At 40.4% G+C, this 23,892-nt stretch overlaps 1 protein-coding gene across 4 annotated transcripts in view; it reads right to left on the reverse strand.

Moving 5' to 3' along the window:
* Positions 1-40: 40 nt before the first annotated feature.
* Positions 41-23,892, reverse strand: part of brwd3 (bromodomain and WD repeat domain containing 3) — a 142,513-nt gene continuing 118,661 nt past the window's right edge. For 2 of the 4 annotated variants that reach the window (XM_038775731.1, XM_038775728.1), the window contains 9 exons: positions 22,131-22,256; positions 21,951-22,029; positions 15,802-15,855; positions 14,896-15,045; positions 10,880-11,059; positions 9,704-10,221; positions 6,646-6,740; positions 6,033-6,191; positions 41-3,252 (listed from right to left, as the gene is read on the reverse strand). In XM_038775731.1, the coding sequence (XP_038631659.1) occupies positions 2,654-3,252; positions 6,033-6,191; positions 6,646-6,740; positions 9,704-10,221; positions 10,880-11,059; positions 14,896-15,045; positions 15,802-15,855; positions 21,951-22,029; positions 22,131-22,256 (1,960 nt within the window). In that variant the 3' untranslated portion in view covers positions 41-2,653. The remainder of the gene's footprint in view (positions 3,253-6,032; positions 6,192-6,645; positions 6,741-9,703; positions 10,222-10,879; positions 11,060-14,895; positions 15,046-15,801; positions 15,856-21,950; positions 22,030-22,130; positions 22,257-23,892) is intronic. The other 2 variants (XM_038775729.1, XM_038775730.1) reach the window with 2 other exon arrangements.

Raw genomic sequence — 23,892 nt, forward strand, 5'->3', positions numbered from 1 at the left:
AATTCACAAACGCAAGAACTCACACCATTGTGAACACAAGTGTAGTAACTATTTTATAATCAAACAGCTTACAGATGTACACTTTTTACAGTATAAAAATTGTCAAATGTAACTCACAGTAAATCATTGCATATCAACATTACATTTGGTCTGCCATGTGGCAAGAAAAATCCCTGAAATGCTGACTTAAAATATATTTATATGTGTACATATATAAAAAGGGACAGTCACCAAGATTAAGGATTTGGCGAAATGATGTCCCCTAAAAGTTAATTTATTGATGCAATCTGGTCCATTTTTAAATCACCTACCTGGAGATTTTGGCTCAAATTGACAGCAAGGACTGAAAGGAGTTAATACATTGCTTCTTCACAAATTAGAAAATGTGCTGCATGATTTTATGGAGAGGACAGGGTGCACACAATACCTTCCTACCACAAATCTTTGGAGAATAATCAATAAGGCATTTCACTAGAGTTGCGATTCAATACTTGCTGTGAGCAATATATTTTAAATGTATTCCTTAAGATTGAATGTTTGATTGTGCAGACATGATTAGAACATTTACAAAAAAAACAAAATAGTTCTCAAAGATTTGTGTAATTTATACAAATAATGAATCAATGTGCTCAATGTACACATTCTGTAGAAAAATAAGCAGGACCACAGATTTGTCCCGTATAACTTTGATTACATATGTTACCATTCCTTAAGCAACTTTAGTGAAACACTTTGCATTACAAAAGCATTGTTTCAACAATTTTATAGCACCATCATGCTAATGTCACATGCAAACTGCAGGGAGAAAATCATTAGTATAATTTGCTAAAGATGTAATCACATACACTGATAACATCGCGATTTTCTCAGAAAATCTTGCAATCAATTTTTTTCCTACAGAACATTTCTATCATAATACAGCTGGTTCTCTGTATATAAATAAACTGATGTTTTATGTATGAACCTCCCAGTATTCAAATACATACGAGCAGAAAAGGATGAGTCAAATATGGACAGATGCCAGCCATAAAATAAATACAAATTATAATGTTTTAAAGTGTACTTAGCTTTGTTTAAAAAAATATTTCTTAAAGCGCAGACTTTTTTTTCTAAATTAAGGGGCAATTTAGCATGGCCAATCCACCTACCCTGCACATCTTTTTGGGCTGTGGGGTTGAAAGCCACGCAAACACGGGGAGAATGTGCAAACTCCACACGGACAGTGACCCAGAGCCGGGATCGAACCTGGGACCTCAGTGCCGTGAGGCAACAATGCTATTAAAGCGCAGACTTACGTTTTAATTGAAGAAATAATTTCCCTTGGGGTGAAGAGGTCAGATTCAAGCCCCACATGCACTTCTTGACTGGTGAAAGCCACAAGTCCAATTTCCCATGTAATTCCAACAATCCAGATATTAAATTCTAATGCAATTTTGTATTTGCTAAGTTGGTTCAATTCTTGGGGGCAGGGGTCTGAAATGAACAAGAAAGAAAAACGGTTGTGCAGACACCGCAAATCATCTCACTTCACACCTACAAATGGCATACAAGGAAACATACACCGACTTCAGAACTTTACACTGCTGATTAAGCAGTTTGAAGCCAAAGCAAAGTTCTTAGACAAAACGATATTAGCTACCCATAGAGCTTCCAGATATTGCAAGATTCTCCATCTGACAGGTGATATTAAATCAGATGTCTCTTGTCATCAACATCTGTTGGGATGATCACGTCCAGCACTGTCAGCGGCAAAAAGACAATTATTGTATTAATTTTCTTTGTGAAGGAAGACAGTGTAAAAATGATGGGTGGAAAAGACGATTATAGTAATAGGATTTTTAAAACTAAAACACAAATAAAAAGAGACATTTTAAAATGTTGCAATGTTGGTGGGTGTAAACATTTTAAAAGCATTTCAGAATGCTTTGAAATTCATATTCCCCAATTTATACAGAGTTAATGCAAACATCATCAAATATCACTCAAGTAGTTAAATTAAATCAGCACATTTACAAAGGCACCAACCATTATTTGCTCATTATCTCCAACACTGGAAGACAAAAGCCACCAGTGAAGTAAAATTCAACGTCAAAATATAAACAGGTTAACATGTAACATATATTACAATTCAATCCTAAATTTGCAAAAGCTAGTGCAGATCAAATAAGTCATAAACTTAATTAGTGGAAAGGATATTCATGCTGTAAACCTTTAATAGCTGCCATTAAGACTGGAAGAACTGTGCAAAAACTCTGACAGGCTTATTACTGTATGGTAAGAAGTTATGGAGAGGTCTAAATAAATTCTGCCGTGAGTTCAAACTATGGTAGATCAGGAACACTGCCTAGATATGCTAAAATTTGTCATGGTAAATAAGACAGATATTTGTTTACATAACTTATTAGCTTTGAAGCCTCTGATGCACAGATATTTTTGAATACATTAAGGCTACACCGCCTTTAAGGTTTGATTCAGCAGTTGGTAAGCAATGGTTTGGAAGACCGTAGTGCATTTTGAGAACCGGATCAGCACCACTACAAAAAAAAGTAAAGATCCTTCCCCACCCGCCCACATAAATTAGTAAAAGTAATGTGCATATCGAATCCCTGCAGTACAAATGTAGTTCAGTTTAAAAAGTTCCCAGCTTCAACGATCAGTGACTCCATCCCATTAAATGACTTGCCTTAGCCTTTTCTGTCATTCGGCGCATTCTTCCTGACCTCGACATTCCAAGGTTTAGAGGTTCGCCAGCTGGTACAAAGCCATCATCATCAGAGTCATCGTTATATAAAACTGTTCTTCTGCCTTGGTTTCTAGTTCTAATTGTAGAGCATTTATTTAATCGATCAACACACAATTCATCTTCATCAAACCAGTCATCCAATAATCTTGCTCGTTTACATTTGTTTGTTGGTGTGGAAAATCTGAAGCGTTTCCTCCTCCGCCTCTTCCTTCTTACTCCTACCCGGCCTTTTATATTTCCTTTTCCTGTTGTCTTCCTTCTCACAACCTTGCTATAATCATGATCTCCTTCAATGTGATCTTTATCTGATCCTGAAGCAGATTCTGACCCACTTTCAGACCCTGGGCCAGATTTGCCTGATGCATCGCTGCCTAACTGGGCAATGTTTTCCATCTCCTCTTTGTTTGAATTCTCCAAACTACTTTCCTCTGAATCACTCATCATCTTCCTCTTTGTAGAAGTACGCATTCCGTGACCATTGACTAAATGACTATTAGAGGATGATTGATCTGAAAAGACACATTTGCAATAATAGGTAAAATGCCTATATAGCATGTTGAAAATGTTTTGCATACCTGACACCCAGTGCAAAGGACCAGACTCCACTGTTTTGTCCATTCTTTTTAAAATAAATTTAGAGTACCCAATTCTTTTTTTTTCAATTAAGGAGCAATTTCAAGGCCAATCCACCTACCCTGCACATTATTTTGGGTTGTGGAGGTGAGGCCCACGCACATACGATGAATATGTGCAAACTCCACAGGGACAGTGACCCCAGGGCCGGGATCAAACCCAGGTCTTTGGCAGGGTGAGGCAGCAGTGCTAACCACTGTGCCACCGTGCTGTCCATGTCCACACTTTCTACATGAAGTGATCTGATGTAAAGTATTGTAGGATGTCCCTTGGATGAATAATAAATCGCTGAAGCTTACATTAAATAATATGAATTGTCTCAAATTCTTCTCAGCTATCATGAGATTGGACATGAACAACCTACTTTGACAGATCATATGTCGAAGACTATAAACTATGAAACAACTTTATCAGGCATGATTAAACAGAACAAACCAGTAGATGTCACAAATTGTGCAGTACTGATTTTTCAGTAATTTAGTTTCCCCCAAAAAAATAATGATTATTCGAGGAACATGTCTGAGACAATGTTTGTATGTGAACTGAGATATTCAGAGTTGTTCCTACAAATTCTAACTGATTAAACTTCCTGACAAAGCAGAAATGTCAACTTTCCATTTTAAAGTGTTTTTAAATGGAGGAAAAATATCCTAAAGCACTACAAAGGTGACATTCTAAAAAAAACAGCCAAAGGAGATCTCAGGAAGGGTGATAACAAACTTAGCCAAAGGTTTGGATTTAGAAAGAGGGAGAGGAAGATGGATAAATTAAAGAGAGAATACTAGTGTATGGGCTAAGACAGCTGACATAAAAGTAATGTAATGATGTGGCAGAGTGAGATCAAAGCCAAAGGGAAAAAAGATTTGGTAGGGTTGTCAGGCCTGAAGATGTTACAGGAGGTATGGAAGATTAAAGCTATGAAAAGATTTAAATACAAGCATAGCTATTTTAATTTTGAGATAATGGGGACCAGAAGCCAAGGTAGGTCAGCAAAGACAGCAGTGACGGAGGAGCATAATTTGGTAGAATACATTACAAGTATCAGAGTTTTGGCTAAGCTACATTTAAAAAGGTGGACTGGGTTGGGGGGAACCAGAAAACAGATATCTTTTCCTGGAGCAAAGTACAAATCAAGGGGTAAATGTTGAGATGGAGAAACTTGTTTAGAGAGTGTAGAACTAACTACTATATGGGGTAGTTGAGGCACGTGAAAGCTATATAAATGCACGAGAAAAGATGGTGGGAAGAACTCCATGTGGAGCATAAATGCCGATGCAGACAGTTGGACTGAATGCCACTTTCTGAACTATAAATTCTATGTAGAAGAATGGAGTAATAATGGCAGGTGAGATGCAAGCACCTACTAACTGGATAGTTAGTACATTTCTTTCCTGTTCCAAGGTTCAGAGCAGCATTTTGGCACTGCATGCGTCTCAGCGCCAGGGACGCAGGTTCGATTCAGACCTTGGGTGACTGCGTGTGGAGTTTGCACATTCTCTCAATGTCTGCATGGTTTCCTCCGGGTGCTCCAATTTCCTTCAGCAGTCCAAAGATGTGTAGATTAGGTGGATTGACCATGCCAAATTGCCCCTTAGTGGTTAGATGGGGTTACGGGAATGAGGCGGGGGAAGTGGCCCTCTTTTGGAGGGTCGATGCAGATTCGATGGGCCGAATGGCCTCCTTCTGCGCTGTAGGGATTTTATGATTTCACCAGGACCTGCTTATAATAGGAAATCCTTGCATGCACAGGATCATCCACAGGATCATCCACAAGAGACGTTTGCTAGATCTCGCAAGGACTTTAGTCTCACAGATTCTTTGCAAAAAGGATCCCATCTTCTTTTTAAAAATATCCATTAGCTGGATTTGCAATCATTGATGAACGGAGGCTTCACTCCAGTATATCACAGAACATATGGCAATACCGTAGATGTATAGAGTGCCGTGAGTCCCAAATCTAATGGCAGTATTTCTAGGAATGTTCAGATTGCTGCTGCAAAGGCTTTGGGAACAAACCTACAAAATGCTTTCTGGTTTGGGTTCAAGATGTTGGGAGTGTGGACTGAGAACCTGGAGGTAGGAAGTCACAGGCTTTAATGCAAATATGAAGTTTGATCCCACAGGACATGCCTGGCCTTGGTACCTTCAAGCTGCTTTCTCATAATACCATTTTAAACCAATCTAGCATCTAGGGGCAAATGTTATGCCTGAAGCAGTCAGCCACTGAATCATTTTATGGGCCAACGCAAGGGCTACCAAAATGTAACCCCACAAAAATCTAGAAGAGGACTGTTGAAATCCAAATCAATAGGTTACAAAATTAGTGACACTGAGATGGAAATCTGAAGATGGTTCCTTGCCTAATTGTGTCATGCCTGTTGTTTGCAGCAACGTGCTATAGTACTTGGGACAGCAATACATTATTGAAAGCATTGACTGGGATATCGACATAAAATGGCATAATTATGAAAAGTACAACATGACTTGCAAGCGCTTACTTTGGGCAAATTTTGATTCTCACCTCGTGATGATCTTGATGCTTACAGACATAATCGACAAACAACTGTAAGATTCTCATTTTTCTCCTTCACCCTCAAGAAGCACCCACATAGCTGACAGTCCTTGAGCAATAAGGAACACATTTATTTTCCATTACCTTGTTTTATAGATGTAGATATGTTTCCAGTTACTCTGGTACGTCCACGCTCTGAATCATTTCCAATCTGATTCTGTACATCCCACTCAAGAAGTGATGGCACGTTTGGATGCTCAACTTCATCATTCAGTGGTCCCAATGGATCTTCTGTTTCTGAAGCTGGAAAAATAAAAATTGGTGAACTCCCTTGCGAATTCATTAGTGTCATAGGGGTATTATTATAATTGGTCTCACTGCAAAATCTAACATTCCCTCTGTCCAGCATCTCCTGCGAGAGATGCATGTGATTCAGCTCGGAAGTGATACATGCAACATCAAATAAGACTGCCTGCACACAATGACAGGGCTTGACATTAAAGGACAATCTCACGACTGTACTTGTAGTCGTGTTCCCAAAAGAGTTCATGCCTTCAGGAAAGAAAAGGGCAAAAATTGGCACATTTATCAGTATGCAAGCAAAATCCAGTTGTTCTGGAATGATTTTTCACTCGTGAGGAAGAGATTTAACTCCTCTTTGGTTCCTTATTACAATATTGTTAATGCAGAAGTGCACAAATTATTCACATTCAGATAATAAATGAAATTGCAACTTTGGGCAAATTTTGATATTCACCTTGTGATGATCTTGATGAACTGGCTTGAACTGAACAGGATGGTGAGGTATTCAAGTCTGCTTTAGGTAGAGAGTTTGCTAGTTTCTGCTTTAGGCTAAAAGACATGGAAAAATAATCGTAAGTTATAATTAAAAATAACTGAGTTATAATTAAATATAAAGAAAGGATTCTGCAGTGCACATATTATCAACTAGTGTTCAATGCAGTAGAAGTATGAAAAATATTTAAGTACACCTAGCGCTTTATGCCCCATGCCACTCCAAAACAGCATAGATGGTGTGAGAGAGGCTGGAAAGAAGTGCTTTTCTTTAAAAAACTGAGAATTAAATTGCTATCAAATGGAACTTTCATGAGGATTTTGTTAATACTTACAACTCACATATGCTATGGATAACAAGGAACCATTGATGTACTAGTATTTAGATTTCCAGAAGGTATTTGACAAGATGCCACATCAAAGGTTATTGCCCAAAAGAAAAGCTAATGGTGTAGGTGGTAATATTGGCATGGACTGAAGATTGGCTAGCTAACAGGAATAAAGGGCGAAATTTACCGGCTATTCACATGGGCGGGATATTCCGGTCCCACCAACAGTGCATGGGTTTCCCGGTGATGAGGGGTGCAGTCAACCAGAAATTTCAGGACAACGGAGCGACCATAGAATTTTGCTGGTAGACCGACTCCGCCGCTGAAAAACACACGGCGGGATGGTTGGTAGAATGTATTGCATAGTGTGCCACAGCAATCAGTGCTGGGGCCTCAACTTTTCACAAATTATAAAAATGATTTGGATGAAGGTATGGTTCTTAAATTTGTCAAGTAAATTATGAGGATGACGCAAGGAGGCTACAAAAGAACAGAAAGGTTAAGCAAGTGGACTAAAATCTGGGAGTATATAGTGTGGGCAAATGTGAAATTGTCTATTTTGGCAGGAAGAATAAAAAAGTATCTAAATGGTGAGAGATTGCAAAGCTCCGAGGTGCAGAGGGATCTGGGTGCCCTAGTGCATGAATCATAAAAGACTAGTAATGCAGGTACAGCGAATCATTTGGAATATTAATAGAATGTTATAATTCATTGAGAGTGGAATTGAATACAAAAGTAGGGAGGTTATGTTTCAATTATGGAGGGCATTGGTGAGATCACTTCTAGAGCATTGTGTAGCGTATTGGTCTTATTTAAAGAAAGATGTAAATGCATTAGCAGTTCAGAAAAGATTAGACTATTTCACGAATGGGTGGGTTGTCTTAGAAGGAAATGGTTGGAGAGGTTAGGTTTTTTCCCCACTTGAGTTTAGAAGAGTAAGAGGAAACTTGATCAAAACCTTCAAGATCCTGAAGGGCATTGACAGAGAGGATGTGGCGAGGAGGTTTTCTCGCGTCAGAGAATCTAGAACTATTCACCATAGAATTCCTACAGTGCAGAAGGAGGTTGTTTGCCCTATCAAGTCTACACCGACCCTCTGAAAGAACACCCTATGCAGATCCAGGGTCACTTGTTCAAAAATAAGAGGTCGCTAAGACAGAGATTAGGATAATTTTTTTCTCTGAGGTTCTTGTGTCTCTGGAACTCTCTTCCTCAAAAGGCAGTGGAAGCAGAGTCTATTTTTAAGGCAGAGCTAGATAAAATCTTGATTAACAAAGGCTGAGAGGTGGGAGGCAGGACTGTGGGGTTGAGGTTGCAAGATGATCAGCCATGATAATGGCAGAGCAGGCTCAAGGGGTCGAGTGGCCTACTTCTGTTTCTAACCTGCATGTACTCGAGGAACCAAGTACCAAAATCAAAGTGACACTCAATGCAGTACTGAAGGAATGTTGCACTGTTAGTTGTGACATTAAAATAAGGCCTCATCTGTCTGCTTCGGATCCCCGACACTATTTTGAAGAGGAGGAAGAGCAAGTAATTGCTTCCGACTTGCTCAATATTTATCCCTCAATTAATAATACAGAAACAGATTATCTGGTTATCATTACCTGGCTGTTTGTGGAGGTTGCTGTGTGTATAATGGCTGCCGCAGTTCCTACAGCGTCAACAATTCAATGGTATTACATTGGCTGGACGATTGAGAAATCTGCTAATTGTGAAATGCATGTCTTTCTATTTTTAAAAATTTCACAAACAAGTCTTTGCCGTCTTCTTTCAGCTTCTCCCATTTTACTTTGGGTTGGCACAAACAAGTAATCACGTGAAACTCAAAGAGTACGTGGATTGATTTAAAAATGGCCTAGTCTTCAATCTACACTTAGCTTGAAACTGAAATGTTCAAACCTTGGTCGCTGTTTTAACTACTGGTACTGGATAAAATACCAGTCATTATAGTTTTTAATCTTCTTGTATTGTATAATCCACTATCCCATTATATATCCATTAGAATTTTATGTATGCCATTTCCAACCCTTTTTGATCCCCAGAGTCAAAATCTACCACACAAAAGGAACATCTTACATCCAAAGGGCTAAACCTGTTCCAATAAAGGGGAATTATGCATCTTGGGAAATTCAACATAATATTTTCTCGGTTGACAGATCCACAAGTTAGTGACAAATAGGTATAGAATTTGCATAATTTGGTAATAAAAGCCAGTCAAACTGCTCTGGGCACTGTGTTTAAAGAAGACAACTGTTGCAAGGCAGTAGCAGGGGCTGGTTTAGCACACTGGGCTAAATCGCTTGCTTTTAAAGCAGACCAAGGCAGGCCAGCAGCACGGTTCAATTCCTGTACCAGCCTCCCTGAACAGGTGCCGGAATGTGGCGACTAGGGCCTTTTCACAGTAACTTCATTGAAGCCTACTCGTGACAATAAGCGATTTTCATTTTCATTTCAGGGGAATTTCATCCATCATAAAACCTACTTTTCCTTTCCCTACTCTCATACTACAGCAACACAAGATTAAGTATCAATACCACAATGTAGAAAACGGGCAACGATCAAACTTGTGCGTACTGCATTTGGCATGCTAGTCACACAAAAATTCAGCTGTTTACTTACCAGTATAAAAACACGTCAGGGATCTACCACTCTCCTTGGAACCGGGGACAAATGCATTTATTGTTTTACCTGGATGCTCGACTGCTGCAACGAGAACTGCTCCTGCTGCTGGACCCAGAACTGCTCCTGTTGCCAGACCGAGACCTGCTCTTGCTGCCAGAACGAGACCTGCTCTTGCTGCCAGAACGAGACCTGCTCTTGCTGCCAGAACGAGACCTGCTCTTGCTGCCAGAACGAGACCTGCTCTTGCTGCCAGAACGAGACCGGCTCCTGCTGCCAGACCGAGACCGGCTCCTGCTGCCAGACCGAGAACTGCTCCTGCTGCCAGACCGAGAACTGCTCCTGCTGCTGGACCGAGAACTTCTGCTGCTGCCGGACCGAGAACTTCTGCTGCTGCCGGACTGAGAACTGCTCCTGCTGCCGGACCGAGAACTACTCCTGCTACTACTACTGCTTTTGAACCTCTTTCTATACTTCTGCTGTGGCTTATTCTTCTTTTGGCACTTCAAGACGAACTTGTAGTCTGAAATGATTTTTTTAATTTGAGTTTCACACAAGGCAGATAACCGGAGGGTCATGCTGTATATCTGTAAGTACAATAATTGTACCAGTAAGCATTCATAATTTATAATGCATGATTCACTCAAGTGAAATACTTACTGGTTGCATTCTGACAGCATCACCTATTAAATTTCATTTATTCCATTATCTTAAAATATATGCAGAGCACTCTAATTAGTGTATTCAGACTGATGTTTACTTTCTCCCTGTAACCACTTGTTGGAGCAAGTCAAATCTATTGCAGGTTCGAGGCATCTAATAGCTATATGACAAAGTCAGATGTTTTTGTTTATATAATTTACAGCAACAGTAATTTTGGTTGTGATTTAAAATCAACGGAAGCAGCTTTGCCATCCTTTTCCGTTGTTCTATCCAGTAAATGGCCACCTTAAATTAATAAAGTGCAGATTACTTGAAAGACGTTTTCCAAACAGTTCATATTGCATTTTATCAGTCAAGATGCCGGTCACATTAGAACCACATTATTGTAATGAGTTGATAAAATGGGATATAAAACCAATTTAATATAGAAACATCAATTCGATCAATAATGAAAGTATGAACTTTAACTATGTACCTTCATCACAAGAAAAAAAAAATTAAACTGTCCCTCGTTGTTCATGCTTTTGACAACTAGTCTCCCAGTGAGGAACAGGTCAAAAGTATATCAAATGTCTTACAAACCTTTCCAAAAGAAAGTATTCCTTTTACCCTTGATTTCTTGTTGGGTGTGTAGCCTTTGGCGTTGCTGAATATTAACCGAACATCCTTGCAGAATTCCAGAGGAGTGTCATAATTTCCGTCTTCTAGCGTTTCTTTCACAGTGTTGAAGTCCATTGGAGTATCTATGATATCCCTATAGTCCTACAAAGGGAATTGGAGTGTAAGCACACACATAGCAACAAGCAGCAATATCTTTATCAAATAAGGAACAGATACTCCCAGTACCAGATATTTTCCCCTCAAACAGTTGTGAGCTGTACATCTCTGCAGGAAGAATCACATCCTTAATGGAGAATCAGATTTCTAGAATCCATTTTCTAAGATTAATTTTGAAACCAAGTTTAAAAACTCCAGGGTGTAATGATACGTATAATCTGAGTGTAAAGGGTTAACAGGATGATGCTCATGTATATCGACACTTGATGGCATCACTGAGTAGTCTTATAAAAGGCTGCATCTCTAAGCATTCTGGGAGAAGCTGATGAAGAAGGATATGCAAGTTGAGTGTAGGTTGTATTAGTGAGAGATCATTAATTACTGTAACAGATTCAATACTATTATTTTGTTACTCAGAAGAGAGTATGCGATCCATTTCAAGTAGTGTAAAATAAACTAGCTTTGGTTTAAACATATAGCTTTATGTTCTTTGTAAACACTACGACTTTGGCCATCTTGCAGAACATTACAAGGAACATAACATGATACCAGTAGTGGAAATTCAAAAGCACAGGTTGAGCTATTTTTGCTGCATTTACACCATAACAGCAATCTGAATCTGGAATCACACCTCCCCCCATCCACCAGTCAGCTAAACGAAAGGAGTAAGATATCTTGGAGTAGAGTCTAATGTTGCTCTGCTTTGTAATCAGGTCCGGCCTTAATATCCAATATTGGTTTAACATGAAGTTGCAACTCGCCTACCATTAGCAAAGCTCCAGGTGCTGATGCTGTACTACCTAAACTCATCAAACATAGGAAATCCCTTCAGCATCTGCACAAACTTCTCTGTCTCCGCTAGCGAGAGGGGGCAGTGCCCTAGGATATGCATGATTCAAAGATTGTGACCCTGTACAGAAACAATGATGACCACACATAATGCAACTATTGTGAGGAGGCAGTGGTGTCGTGGTGTTGTCACTCGACTAGTAACCCAGATACCCAGGGTAATGCTCTCGGGACCCAGGTTTAAACAGCAGGTGGTGATATTTGCATTCAATGTTGTCAAGATCCACCTGATCCACTGATTTCCTTTAGGGAAGGAAATCTGCTATCCTTGCCTGGTCTAGCCTATTTGTAACTCCAGATCCACAGCAATGTGGTTGACTCTCAACTGTATGTTCCATGTTCTATGTAAATACCCTCTAAAATGGCCTCGTCCGTCAGTTCAAGGGAAATTACAGATGGACAATAAATGCTGGCCCAAGCATCCATGAGGCTACTATATAATACCTTCATTAATCTCACCAAGGCATACCACCATGTGAGTACAGGTGGCTGTTGGAGAAAATCTGATGAGCAGCTCAGTGTGATCTCTGACATGATGGGCAAGGTCAGTTTTGACTGACAACAATGGAACCCTTGGAGATTTGCAGTGGGATAGACAGGGTCGGGTAGTGGTGCAAACACGTTTTGGCATATGCTTTTCTTTGGGATTGTCGTATGTTTCATCTAAGAGGCTATCTACTTGCATACCAAAACTGACAGGAAGCTGTAAAGCCTTGCCTGCTGGAGATCCAAGACAAAGTGCAAAGATCCTCAGAGTTGTTCGATGTCAATGATGCTACATTAGCATTCTATAGTTAGGATTACCTCCCATCAGCAAATGGAGAGATTCTCTCATGCCTCGTTGGTTTGAGCATTGACATCAAGGCGACAAATGTCCAAGACATCTCGCCTCCACAAACTGTCACTTAATGCTGAAATCAATACACGCATTGTAACAGAAAGCCGTTATGTCCAAGCCGAATAAGAATGTGGGGAACAACACCAACCTGACCAAGAGCACCAAGCCGTGAGCCCACAATCAGAGTCCTAAGTGCACTCCTCTACAGTAGTTTTTGAGCAACATATGCTAGGCAGGAGAAAAGGCTACATAATTTCCACCTTCAGTTTCAAACATATCCTCAGCACCTCTTGGCAGGACAAGGTCACCAACGCCGGAGGTCCTGGAGCATGCTAATTCCATCAGTATACCCTCACTGCTAAGCAATGATTTTTGCATTGACACAGCCACATTCGTTGGATGTATAATATATATGGAGGCTTCTGTACAATGAAATGGCCATGGAATCAAGACTGGCTGAAAGTCCTCATCTCCATTATAAGGACAATTGGCTGTAAGATGTGAAGACAGCACACATTGACAATGATACATAGGAGACAGTCCTGATAGTTGTCCTTTTGACCGACGACTGTGAAAGGGTTAATAAATCAAATCAATGAGTGAAAAAGGGCTTGCTAAAGCTGGTACATTTCTACAGATAGTAGAGAGCTGTTGCTACAGCAACAGATAAGCATTCAAGGCAGTAAAAATGCGCGCACACAAAAATTCGATTGATGATGTAGCTGCCGTGATCATCTTAGAACAAAGGACAATGGGAAGAGACTATGAGAACCAGGCTATTGCGTATATTAAATCTAACATGTCTAGAAGCTTGTAGATAAGTAGAGACACCGACGTGCTTGCCGATTTAAAATACTATGTACAAATCTTGATTATGATTGGTAATTATACTCCTATGCACGGCATCATGTAATCCTAATTATTAGTTGTGAATGGATATAGATAATTTCTAAACAAATGTATTCTTTTGTTTGCTGTATGTTAATTATCTGAAAGATAAGATATAATTACCCTGTATTTCTTGTGATTGGGGAGCTGGCAAGCCATCTAGTGGTAGCTGAACTCCCCTGCTATAGTTTAGAATAAAGTTCCTGAACTGAAACTTGGTCGTCTGGTCAGTTGAGGAGTGAAGTATGCTATAGTTGAATAACAGTGAAGCTCCCACAATAACTGTGAAAGGGCACTGGAAGAGGACAGGAGAAACTGAAAGCTCAGTTGCCTGAAAAGTGGGCCCAGAGAAAAACCATGGCCAGGACGTACGGTCATGCCAAAGTGGGGCTCCTAAGCCATGCTTGGCAATATATACATAGCGTTTACCACAAATCATTGTCACTAGACAGAAAACCGTCCAGATAGATAGTATTACTGCATCTACAGCATTTACACAATAATGGCAATCAGAATCTAGAGTCTCACACCATCCAACATTGAAGCAAAATGAGCAAGGCTTCCTAGTCTCGTGCTACTGCTTTGGAATCAGCTCTGGCCTTACTTTTTTATTCTTTCGTAGAATATGGACACAGTTGGTTAGGCCAGCATTTGTTCCCATTCCCTAATTGCCCCGGAGAATGAAATAATCCACCTCTCTGTACAATAAAGTAAGTTAGCGCAAGCAAGAAAAATGTATATACTGTATATACACACACACAACTGTTTACAAATGTGAGAAACGCCAAAAAAAAGATTTCATAAAAAAAAAGAGAATGGCATAATCCAATGTAGGTTAACATTAATATTAAGTTATAATGCTCACCTTATTGTGTAATCACACCTTAAACAAATCACTCTACTACACTTGTCGTGAGCTTTATTTTAACTCGTAAAGCTGCCCATTACTTCTTTTGAACGACGTTGTTATATTTTATCATTCATTAGGATGGAATTTAACTGCCTGATTAACATAATTGATTTTTCTATTAAACCTTTCAGCAAATTTTGAAGCTGCAAACGGAATAACAGATATCCTGAGCCATTGTTAAGTCAGAGAATGCACTGCTTTGTAAGGAAGATTACACCATATAAAAATATATTTGTCTTCGTTAAGGTGAAGCATATCCTTTATAGACACATCCTAAAGTAACAACTAATGTGAACTTAAAAATTACAATGATTTTTTAAAAAATACACCACATACAGGATATGCAAAGAGATCCACAGGCTGTCGAAAGGGTTCAGAGTCCTCGCACTGAAACACGAGATTCAGAAATTCTTTGCACTGGTCTTTCCAAGCATTCATGTCAACACTGAATGCCGGTCTTCTGTTCAACTGCTTTGGGAGCCAATGCTGAAATAAAAAATGAAATATACCCAATTAACTTTGTTGGGGGTGGAAGGGAGAATTGATTGCAGATAATAAACTATTCAAACAGCTTGGTATCATTTTTAAAAATGCATCATCCTGGAAATAGAGTGGTGCAAAGTCATTGTAACTATCCTTTCACTTTTGGAACCTATTCAGGGAAAGTGCCACACATGGGTAGATGGAGGAGTAGTGGTATTGTCACTGGACTAGTAATCCAGAAATCTAGGCTAATGTCCTGGGACATGGGTTCTGCATACTGGTGGAATTTGAATTTTGTGAATAACCTCTGGAATTAGAAGTTAGTTGATTCTTAACTGCCCTCAAATACCCATTCAAAGACAATATGGATGGACAACAAATGCTGACCTTGCCAGTGATGCCCACATGCCATGCGATAATTTTTTAAAAAGGGAATTCTCTCTTATGGCAAGGGGAGAAAGGAGCAGTATGAACATAAAATGAAATGGCATTATAAGTAGTGACTTCACTATTCTTCCACTTCAAGTGGAGAGCTATCAATGGAAGCACGGGTGAGAATTTTTTAAATAGCAGGATGATAATAAGGGAAAGCAGGAAATTCTTAGGAATAGCAGGGTTACATTATATATCAAAATTTAGGGTGCAACACAGAATAAAGAGTAACAATCTTCGCATACTGAAATGGATGGACAGGAAAATCAATCTAATAAAGCAGTACAATGACTCAAAGTTTTAAACAGGTGTATGTTTTATACTCACTATCGTGTCCGAGGAGGTACCAGGAGCATCAGAATCCAGTTCTGTAACTAGTTCCTAGTTTGATTTTTAAAAAGTTAAATTAAAAAAGTGTACCAAGTGAAAATGTCAATAAAATAGTACATTTTGTTGATTAACTTTACTCAGGCAGTAGCTCTGCTTGCATCTTTTGCTAAATATTGTACTTCTAACCTGTAACATCTAATGACTGTAAATTAATTTTAAAAAATTAAATGGTTTCAGAAGTGCATCATTCGACTGAAAACTTTAAATCAGCCTCATTCAATTCTGGTCATGGCCAGCAATTTCTACATCTAGTTCAGAACAGATTCTGAACACGGACAGCTAATGCCATGGTGACTGGAACATCATTACAACTTAGAAATTTAAAGCATGGAATGAGGCTCTTCGTCCCATCATGCCCAGGATGATAAGACATCATTCAACCTAATCCACTTTCTGGCTCTTGGTTTTGTAGGTTATGGTACATCCAAGTGCATGTCTTAAGTACTTTGTAAAATGTGAAGATTTCAGCCTCAGCTCCCTTTCAAGCAGGAAACTGCAGATCCCCACCGACATTTAGGTGACCAAAAACCTTCCCTCAAATCCCGTCGAAATCTCCCATCCTAAATCAATGCTCCCATTCCGCCGAAGGGAATAGGGCCTTCTCGTCTACCATCTAGATCCCTCATAACAGTCCAGCTACTTTCAGTGACCTGTGGACATGCACTCCAATCTCATGATGTCCCTCTTAACCTCTCAGTATTCTACTATTTACAGTGTACTTCCTTGCCTTGCTAACCTTCCCCAAATGCCAAATGGAGAGAGAACAGAGTTAACGTTGAGTTTAATATGACTCTTCTTTGGAGCTCTTATTAATCTTTGCTTCCTGCCTCAGAGCTAATTTTAGATCCAGATTGCCTTGGATCATATGGGCTTTTACTTCCTTGACCAGTCTGCCATGTGGGACCCATCAACGGCCTTGCTAAATTCCATATAGACTAAACATCAAATTCACAGCCCTTCATTGACCTCCTCAAAAAAATTGTTAGCCAAATACAGCCTTCCCTTGATAAATCTGTGCTTTGATTAATACTGCTCTTTCCAAATGAAGATTTATCCAATGTCTCAATTGTTTCCCAATAATTTTCCTACAACCAAGAGGCCTGCAATTACTTGGCCTATCCCTTTTTAAACAATATTAGTTGTCTCCCCCCTCTCACCAGCACACCCAGTAATCTGACACCATCTATAGATTTGCAAAATTACAGTCAGAGCCCCCACTATTTCTTCTCTTGCCATTCTTAACAGCCTAGAATACATTTCATCCAGGTCTGGAATTTATCCACTTTTGCTGGATGTCAAGATGTTGAAATCCTAAGTACTTCCTTCTTTACTATGTTAGTTTCATCTATTATTTTGCTCTCTTCCCATAATTGCAATGCCTGTATTATTCCTCTCTTTTGGGAAAACAGATTCAAAGTGTTCATTAAGAACCATGCCCACGCCATCCACCTCTACACATGGATTGTCTTTATGATTCTGAAAAGTCCTTAGTCTTTCTTCAGTTTTTGCTCCATGTATTTATTTTAAAAAACTGTTGGATTTTCCTTGATTTCACGTGACAGTATTTTTCTCATCCCCTCTGGATTGTTTTTCAAATTTCCTTTTTAATTTTACTCCTACACTTTAGAATTTAGAACAGTACAGCACAGAACAGGCCCTTCGGCCCTCGATGTTGTGCCGAGCAATGATCACCCTACTCAAACTCACGTATCCACCCTATACCCGTAACCCAACAACTCCCCCTGAACCTTACTTTTTAGGACACTACGGGCAATTTAGCATGGCCAATCCACCTAACCCGCACATCTTTGGACTGTGGGAGGAAACCGGAGCACCCGGAGGAAACCCACACAGACACGGGGAGAACGTGCAGACTCCACACAGACAGTGACCCAGCCGGGAATCGAACCTGGGACCCTGGAGCTGTGAAGCATTGATGCTAACCACTATGCTACCGTGCTGCCCCCCACTTCTTATGGTTCTCTTTCCACTAGTATTAAGCCCTCGGCATTTGAAATCACTCCACTGATCATGATGTTTTACTGGTTAAACACTAATATCATATCTAATACAGGTGAAAAAAAAAGTATTTTCCACATACACAAGTCCCTTCTTTCCTTATGCTCTCTTGAGCGCCTTGACAGCCAAGTATCTGGATTTGTTAGGACTGCCCTTTTCTCAAGGAAATATTCTTGCTATGAACCCACGCTATCCCTTCTTTACATCTCTAACTGATCTGTCACAGATTTACCTTCAGCAGCTGTTTCCAGTCCACTTTAGCTTAATCACACCTCTGCTTCATAAAATGTTGTTTTACCCAATTGAGGGCTTTATTCATGGTCTATCTTTGTCCTTTTCCATAATACCATAAATCTATCTGAAGTTTGATTACTTCTAGCAAAATGCCCTCCAACTGATGCACCTTCCATCTGCCCAGCTTCATTCGCTAAAATGAAGTTGAGAACCATTCCTATGCCTCCTCACCGTGTTGGGCTTGCTATGTACTAGTTAAAAAGGTTCTCCCTAATGCATTAAGAATTCTTCTCCCTCTGTGTTTCAGAGTTATCTATCAGAGTTAACATAGTGAGTATTACTGCACTATTGTTTTTGCACTTCAGATTTGCCTAGGTATGCTTTATTTCCCTGTTTTGTTTTGTTTTTGGGGGGTGGGGGGGCTCTATAGTTATACACCCAGTAGTGTATGGCCCATTCTTAGTTCTTTAATTTAACCTATATGACCTCATGTGGTGATCCTTCATCCATATCATGCCTTTTTATAACTAGAATTTTTAAAAATCAATACTGTGATGTTCTTTTTCTTTTATGTCCCCTCTATCTCATCTGAAAATTCCAATTAAAAACTTCAACAAGGAATATTGAATTGCTATTCTTCCCCTTCTTCGCCACGTCACACCAAAAACTAAATCATATCCCCATATCAATTTGTGCTCTCGGCTAATCTGCTTTATTCCTGATACTTCTTTCACTTAGCACCAGCAAACTCATCCGTTTTCTATTGTCTAGTCTTTGTTTCCTGTTTCTTCTGCCTTTGAAACACATTTACTAACTTTCTGCATTTCATTTCCAACTTTGTTTCACTTTATTCAGAATCTATTCTCAGGTTTCCATCCCCCTAATTGAAATCCTCACCAACTGCACTAGCAAAACCTCCTGCAAGGATATTTAGCTCCAGCCCTGTTGAGGTGCAATTTGTCCAGCTTGTACAGATCCAACTTCCTCAAGAAGCAGCCATAATGCTTCAGGAATCTAATGATCTCCATCCTGCACCATCTCTTCAACTACATGTTCATTAGGTCTATCTTCCCATTTCTGTACTCAAGCACATGGCACTTGTGTCATTAAATGCATTAATCGGTGAGTAACTGGGTGCTAAATTAGCAGTCTGTGGCGATTGTAACTTTTAAGATACTGTAATTGTCAATGCTTGTTACATCAGTTCCTGCCTAGTAACAAGGGTGGGGCACGGGTAGGTCAAATTGAACAGCTCTTCTTGAGGCACTTTCAAGGAGTCTGCCAGCCACAAGTACCATACAGACAGGGACGGGCAGACATCACAGTTGATTTAAAAAGTTTGAAAAAAGGGACAGAAACAAGTTCCAGTTAAGTTAAATCATCGAATTTACAGTGCAGAAGGAGGCCATTCGGACCATCGAGTCTGCACCAGCCCTTGGAAAGAGCACCCTACTTAAGCCCACACCTCTACCTTATCCCAGTAACCCAGCAACCCCACCTAACCTTTTTGGACACTAAAGGCAATTTACCACGGCCAATTCACCTGACCTTCACATCTTTGGACTGTGGGAGGAAACCGGAGCACCCAGAAGAAACCCATGCAGACACGAGGAGAATGTGCACACGCAGACAGTGACCCAAGCTGGGAAGCGAACTTGGGACCCTGAAGCTGTGAAGCAACAGTGCTAACCACTGCTACCGTGCCACCCCTAGGAGCAGAGAAACAGGCGGAGCTATGGGGAGGACTTTAAATAAAGTGGGCCATTGGGACAAAGGTACCCCTTTTGAAAGTGGTGCTCTGCTGGATATGGCCACAGCTTTGAAAGTATGCTTGTAAGCTTGCGTTGTGTATACTCGGGAATCCAGGGAGAAGGAATCTCAGAAAGCGAGATTGAAATCCTGCGTAGTGGGCCATCAGTCATTCAAGTGGGAGAGGTGTTGAGAGAATTCCAAGACAGGATCTTAAAATGTGTAGATTGAAAGCTCTTGTCGACTCACAAATGTGACACGTTTGGATGGTATTGAGAAATACATAGAATCGGACTTCATGTTAAGAGTATATGACATAAGAGTACAAGACAAATTTGTAAATTGCCTCATCTTTCTGAACTAGTTTTGTAAAGTTTTGTTTTGTTTGTTCGAAACATACAGAATAGTGTTGCTTTATTCCAAAAGGATTTTTTTTTTTTTTTTAATTTATATTACCCAATTATATTTTCCAATTAAGGGCCAATTTAGTGTGGCCAATCCACCTACTCTGCACATTTTTGGGTTGTGGGGGCGAAACCCACGCAAACACAGGGAGAGTGTGCAAACTCCACACGGACAGTGACCCAGAGCCGGGATCAAACCTGGGACCTCAGCACCGTGAGGCAGCTGTGCTAACCACTAGGCCACCGTGCTGCCCTCTGGCCAAGGATTATAACAATGGATGTTACTATAACAAAGATTACCAGCTCAGAGATCCTTCTTTTCTACCTCTCTCAACATTGTCTTATATTTATATAATGGCCTTAATGTAATAATGTGTTTTATAGGAAGGTTACAAAGCAAAACATGATACAGAGTTACTTAAGGCGGTATTAGGCCAGATGACCCAAAGGCATGGTCAGAGAAGGTTTTAAGAAGTGACTTAAAGGAGGAAAGGGAAGTAGGGAAACAGATGTATAGGGAGGAAATTCAAAGAGGTTAGGGTCTAGATCACTTGTTACTAATTCAATTATTATTTTCAGCTCAAGTTGGAGAAGAATACTTCCGCCCCAGTAGATCCCAAGGTATTCTCTTCAGTTCAGAGTTTGTTTCCTACATTGTAACAGTGGTTTCACTTCAAAAATTCTGTTGGCTGTAAGACCTCTTTCTGTGGCTGGCCCATAAAATAGCCAGGACCTGTACTCAACTCATGCTCCACTTACTATTTCTACTGGTATATAGGAAGACAGAGGAACAAGCAGAAGGTGAGAGGTGCGTTCCCCAAAAGAGAGGTGGGCAGGAATTGAGCTTGAAGAGACACATTTAAGCACTGTAGAATTCTACTTCAAGATAGCAAGGCATGGTGGATGACGTGAAGAGGGAATCATGGCAATCTCAAGAGTCTTCAGGGCTTGTAGATCTGCCTCAAGGATTTGACTGCATTGAAAGAAGCTGTCATTCAATGTTCAAAGGATTACCAAAAGGATTAAACATGGTCAGAAGTTTAAAAGTTAAGAAAAGTGGGAGCTGTCTCTAGGCACCCAGTGGCAGAGAATCTGAAATCTATACCGAATTTTGCAGCATAGAGATTGACAGTGACAGCCATTCAACCAATATATCAGTATTTTCTTCCATAAAGAGCAGCCAGATTTAGTCCCAAATTCCACTTTTTGCCAATAACATTCTCAAATAATTTAATTCAGTTGAAAAATTATTTGTCGATTCAGATTTTCCAACCTTATCAGATCATTCCAGATCCTGACAACCCAGTGAAAGAACTCTGCCTGATCTCCCCTCAATCTATATGACTACTGAATAGTGACGGAATGCAAATATTAGATTTTCTCCATCAAAACTTCTAACCTCCTTGAAAATCTCTATTAGGTCACCAGATATTTTTCTTTGTTCCAATGAGAACAGTCCTAACTTTTCCAACTTTGCCTCATAACTAAAGTTAAATATGTCACATAATCACCATCTTCAACTAAAGATGCAGTAATTCCAATTTCTAAAATCTTCTCTTGGATGAATCTGATTTTGAGTGGATCCTACCTCTAATCCCGCTGAGAAAGTAAACCAAGTTAGTTTAATATTTTAGTTGCGAGTGTTGTTAATGATCTAAATCTTTAGGAAAGATCTTTTACCTTGTCATTTTCGTCACTGCTAAGTTCCTCGTTCTTAACTTTCTCATAAAGATCTAATATATTGGTGCAGCTCTGGTCCCTAGAAATACAAAAAAATCAGGTGTTAAACCACGGCATAAAAATCAAACATGAATATCAATGTTTGCTGTGTTTTCTTAAAGTCAAAGGAACCCAACTCACCCAATAAACTGAAGTAATACATCCGTAATGAACTTTGCAGACTTGACAATCGGACTATCAAGCTCATTGAAAGTCCTGGCATTATGTTCAATGTATCTTACTTCCCACATCAAGGCAGAAACAGTCCTATAATTCAGATCTTAAGAAGTTAACAGCACGCCTATTATCAACCCAATTTTAATGTAAAATGTTCCAATTACTTGCTATAAAAGTACTATTTTTGCACTTTATTGCCATTCATTGACAAGAAATAAGCCCAAACATATTGTGATGATACCTACACCACTCAATTGCCAACTTCAGCTAATTTGGTCAATAGCAAGAGAGAAGTGACTTGGAAGAAAGAAGACAGCAGGCAAATCTAGAAAACTCCAGAGGTGGTAACAAAAAAGTGTTCACCAAAGTATTGCAAGGATCAAAGTGCTGTGCCAAACAAAGCATTCTGCCTACTTTACAACATAATTGTTAAGGAATAAAACATGACTTCTGGTGATGGGGGAATGTGCTGAGCGGACACATGGAAGGTGCTCTTCTCCTCGGAAATCAAATTTAAGCAATTTTACCTGAAATTAGTCTGCCAGATCGGAGGAAAAAAGCACCCCCTCATCACCCTCTTCAGCACATTAAAGATACCGCCAACAATCGAAATGCCAAGCAGCAGCTGCAAAGAGGCGAGGGGCAACAGGAGCCAAGAGAAGCCAATGGGCGAGAAAATGAACCCGCGAGGCAAGAAGCTCTGGCCGCACCAGCAAGAGAGAGGAACAAATGGGCTGTGCAAGGAATTCTCCCGTGCCAGACAACAGCTGGAGGAAATCTCTCACCTGAGAGCTGAAGGAGCTCAAAGAGGGCAGAAGACTTGAGATTCAGGCACAGTCAAGGAAGCACTGGCCACCATGCAGGCGGCCCTCAACAAAACGGAGAGGCAACTAGAAGCTCAGGAAAACATGATCAGAGAACTAGAAAAGGCCTCCACAGACTAAAGTGACCGATCGTCATCTTAGATGCAGACATAGCAAGGTTGGTGGAGGACCAAGAAAACCAGTCGAGGTGCCAAAATCTTAGAATAGTGGGGCTGCCAAAGGGGATCGAAGGCAGAACCCCCACGGAACATGCGGTGAGGAAACCTAGTGGGAAGGGACAGGGCACACAGATCACCCCAACCCAAACCCATGTTGGAGAGCAACCGAGGGCAATAATTGAGATGCACTGGTAGCAAGACAGGGAGATAATCCAGAGATGTGACAGGCAAATGAAAACCTGCCACTGGGAGGGACAACAGATAAGAATTTATCAAGACATTGGAGCAGACCTGGCCAAGCGCTGGGCTGTATTCAACAAAGTGAAGGCAGCCCTATTCAAAAGTGGGGTAAAGTTTGGGATAGTTTACCCAGCCACGCTTTGGGTAACCTACCAGCACAAGGAGCACTACTTCACAGAGCCAGCAGAAAAAGAACGGGCTCGGAAAGCAGCAGAAGCAGAGGTGAAGCCGTCACCCTGAAAAGACAGAATCGGTGAGACAATTTGGGCGGGAGAGCTACGTGGCGCAGAAACAGGGAAGCGAGGGGAAAGGGAAGAAAAGCAGCAGGCAAAGGGAAAACCTAGACCAATCAGCCAACCGCAGGGTGGAGGGGGGGGGCACCACACTAACCGGAAAGCTAGCGCCAGGAAAGGGTGGGGGTGGGGAAAACAACCAGAACGGGGAGGTCTCACGTTGCACATTCTGGGAGGCACTAAAGGCAGAGATCGGGGTGAAATTATTGCC

The sequence above is a fragment of the Scyliorhinus canicula genome, chromosome 17 (assembly GCF_902713615.1).
Source record: "Scyliorhinus canicula chromosome 17, sScyCan1.1, whole genome shotgun sequence".
Taxonomy (NCBI): Eukaryota; Metazoa; Chordata; class Chondrichthyes; order Carcharhiniformes; family Scyliorhinidae; genus Scyliorhinus; species Scyliorhinus canicula.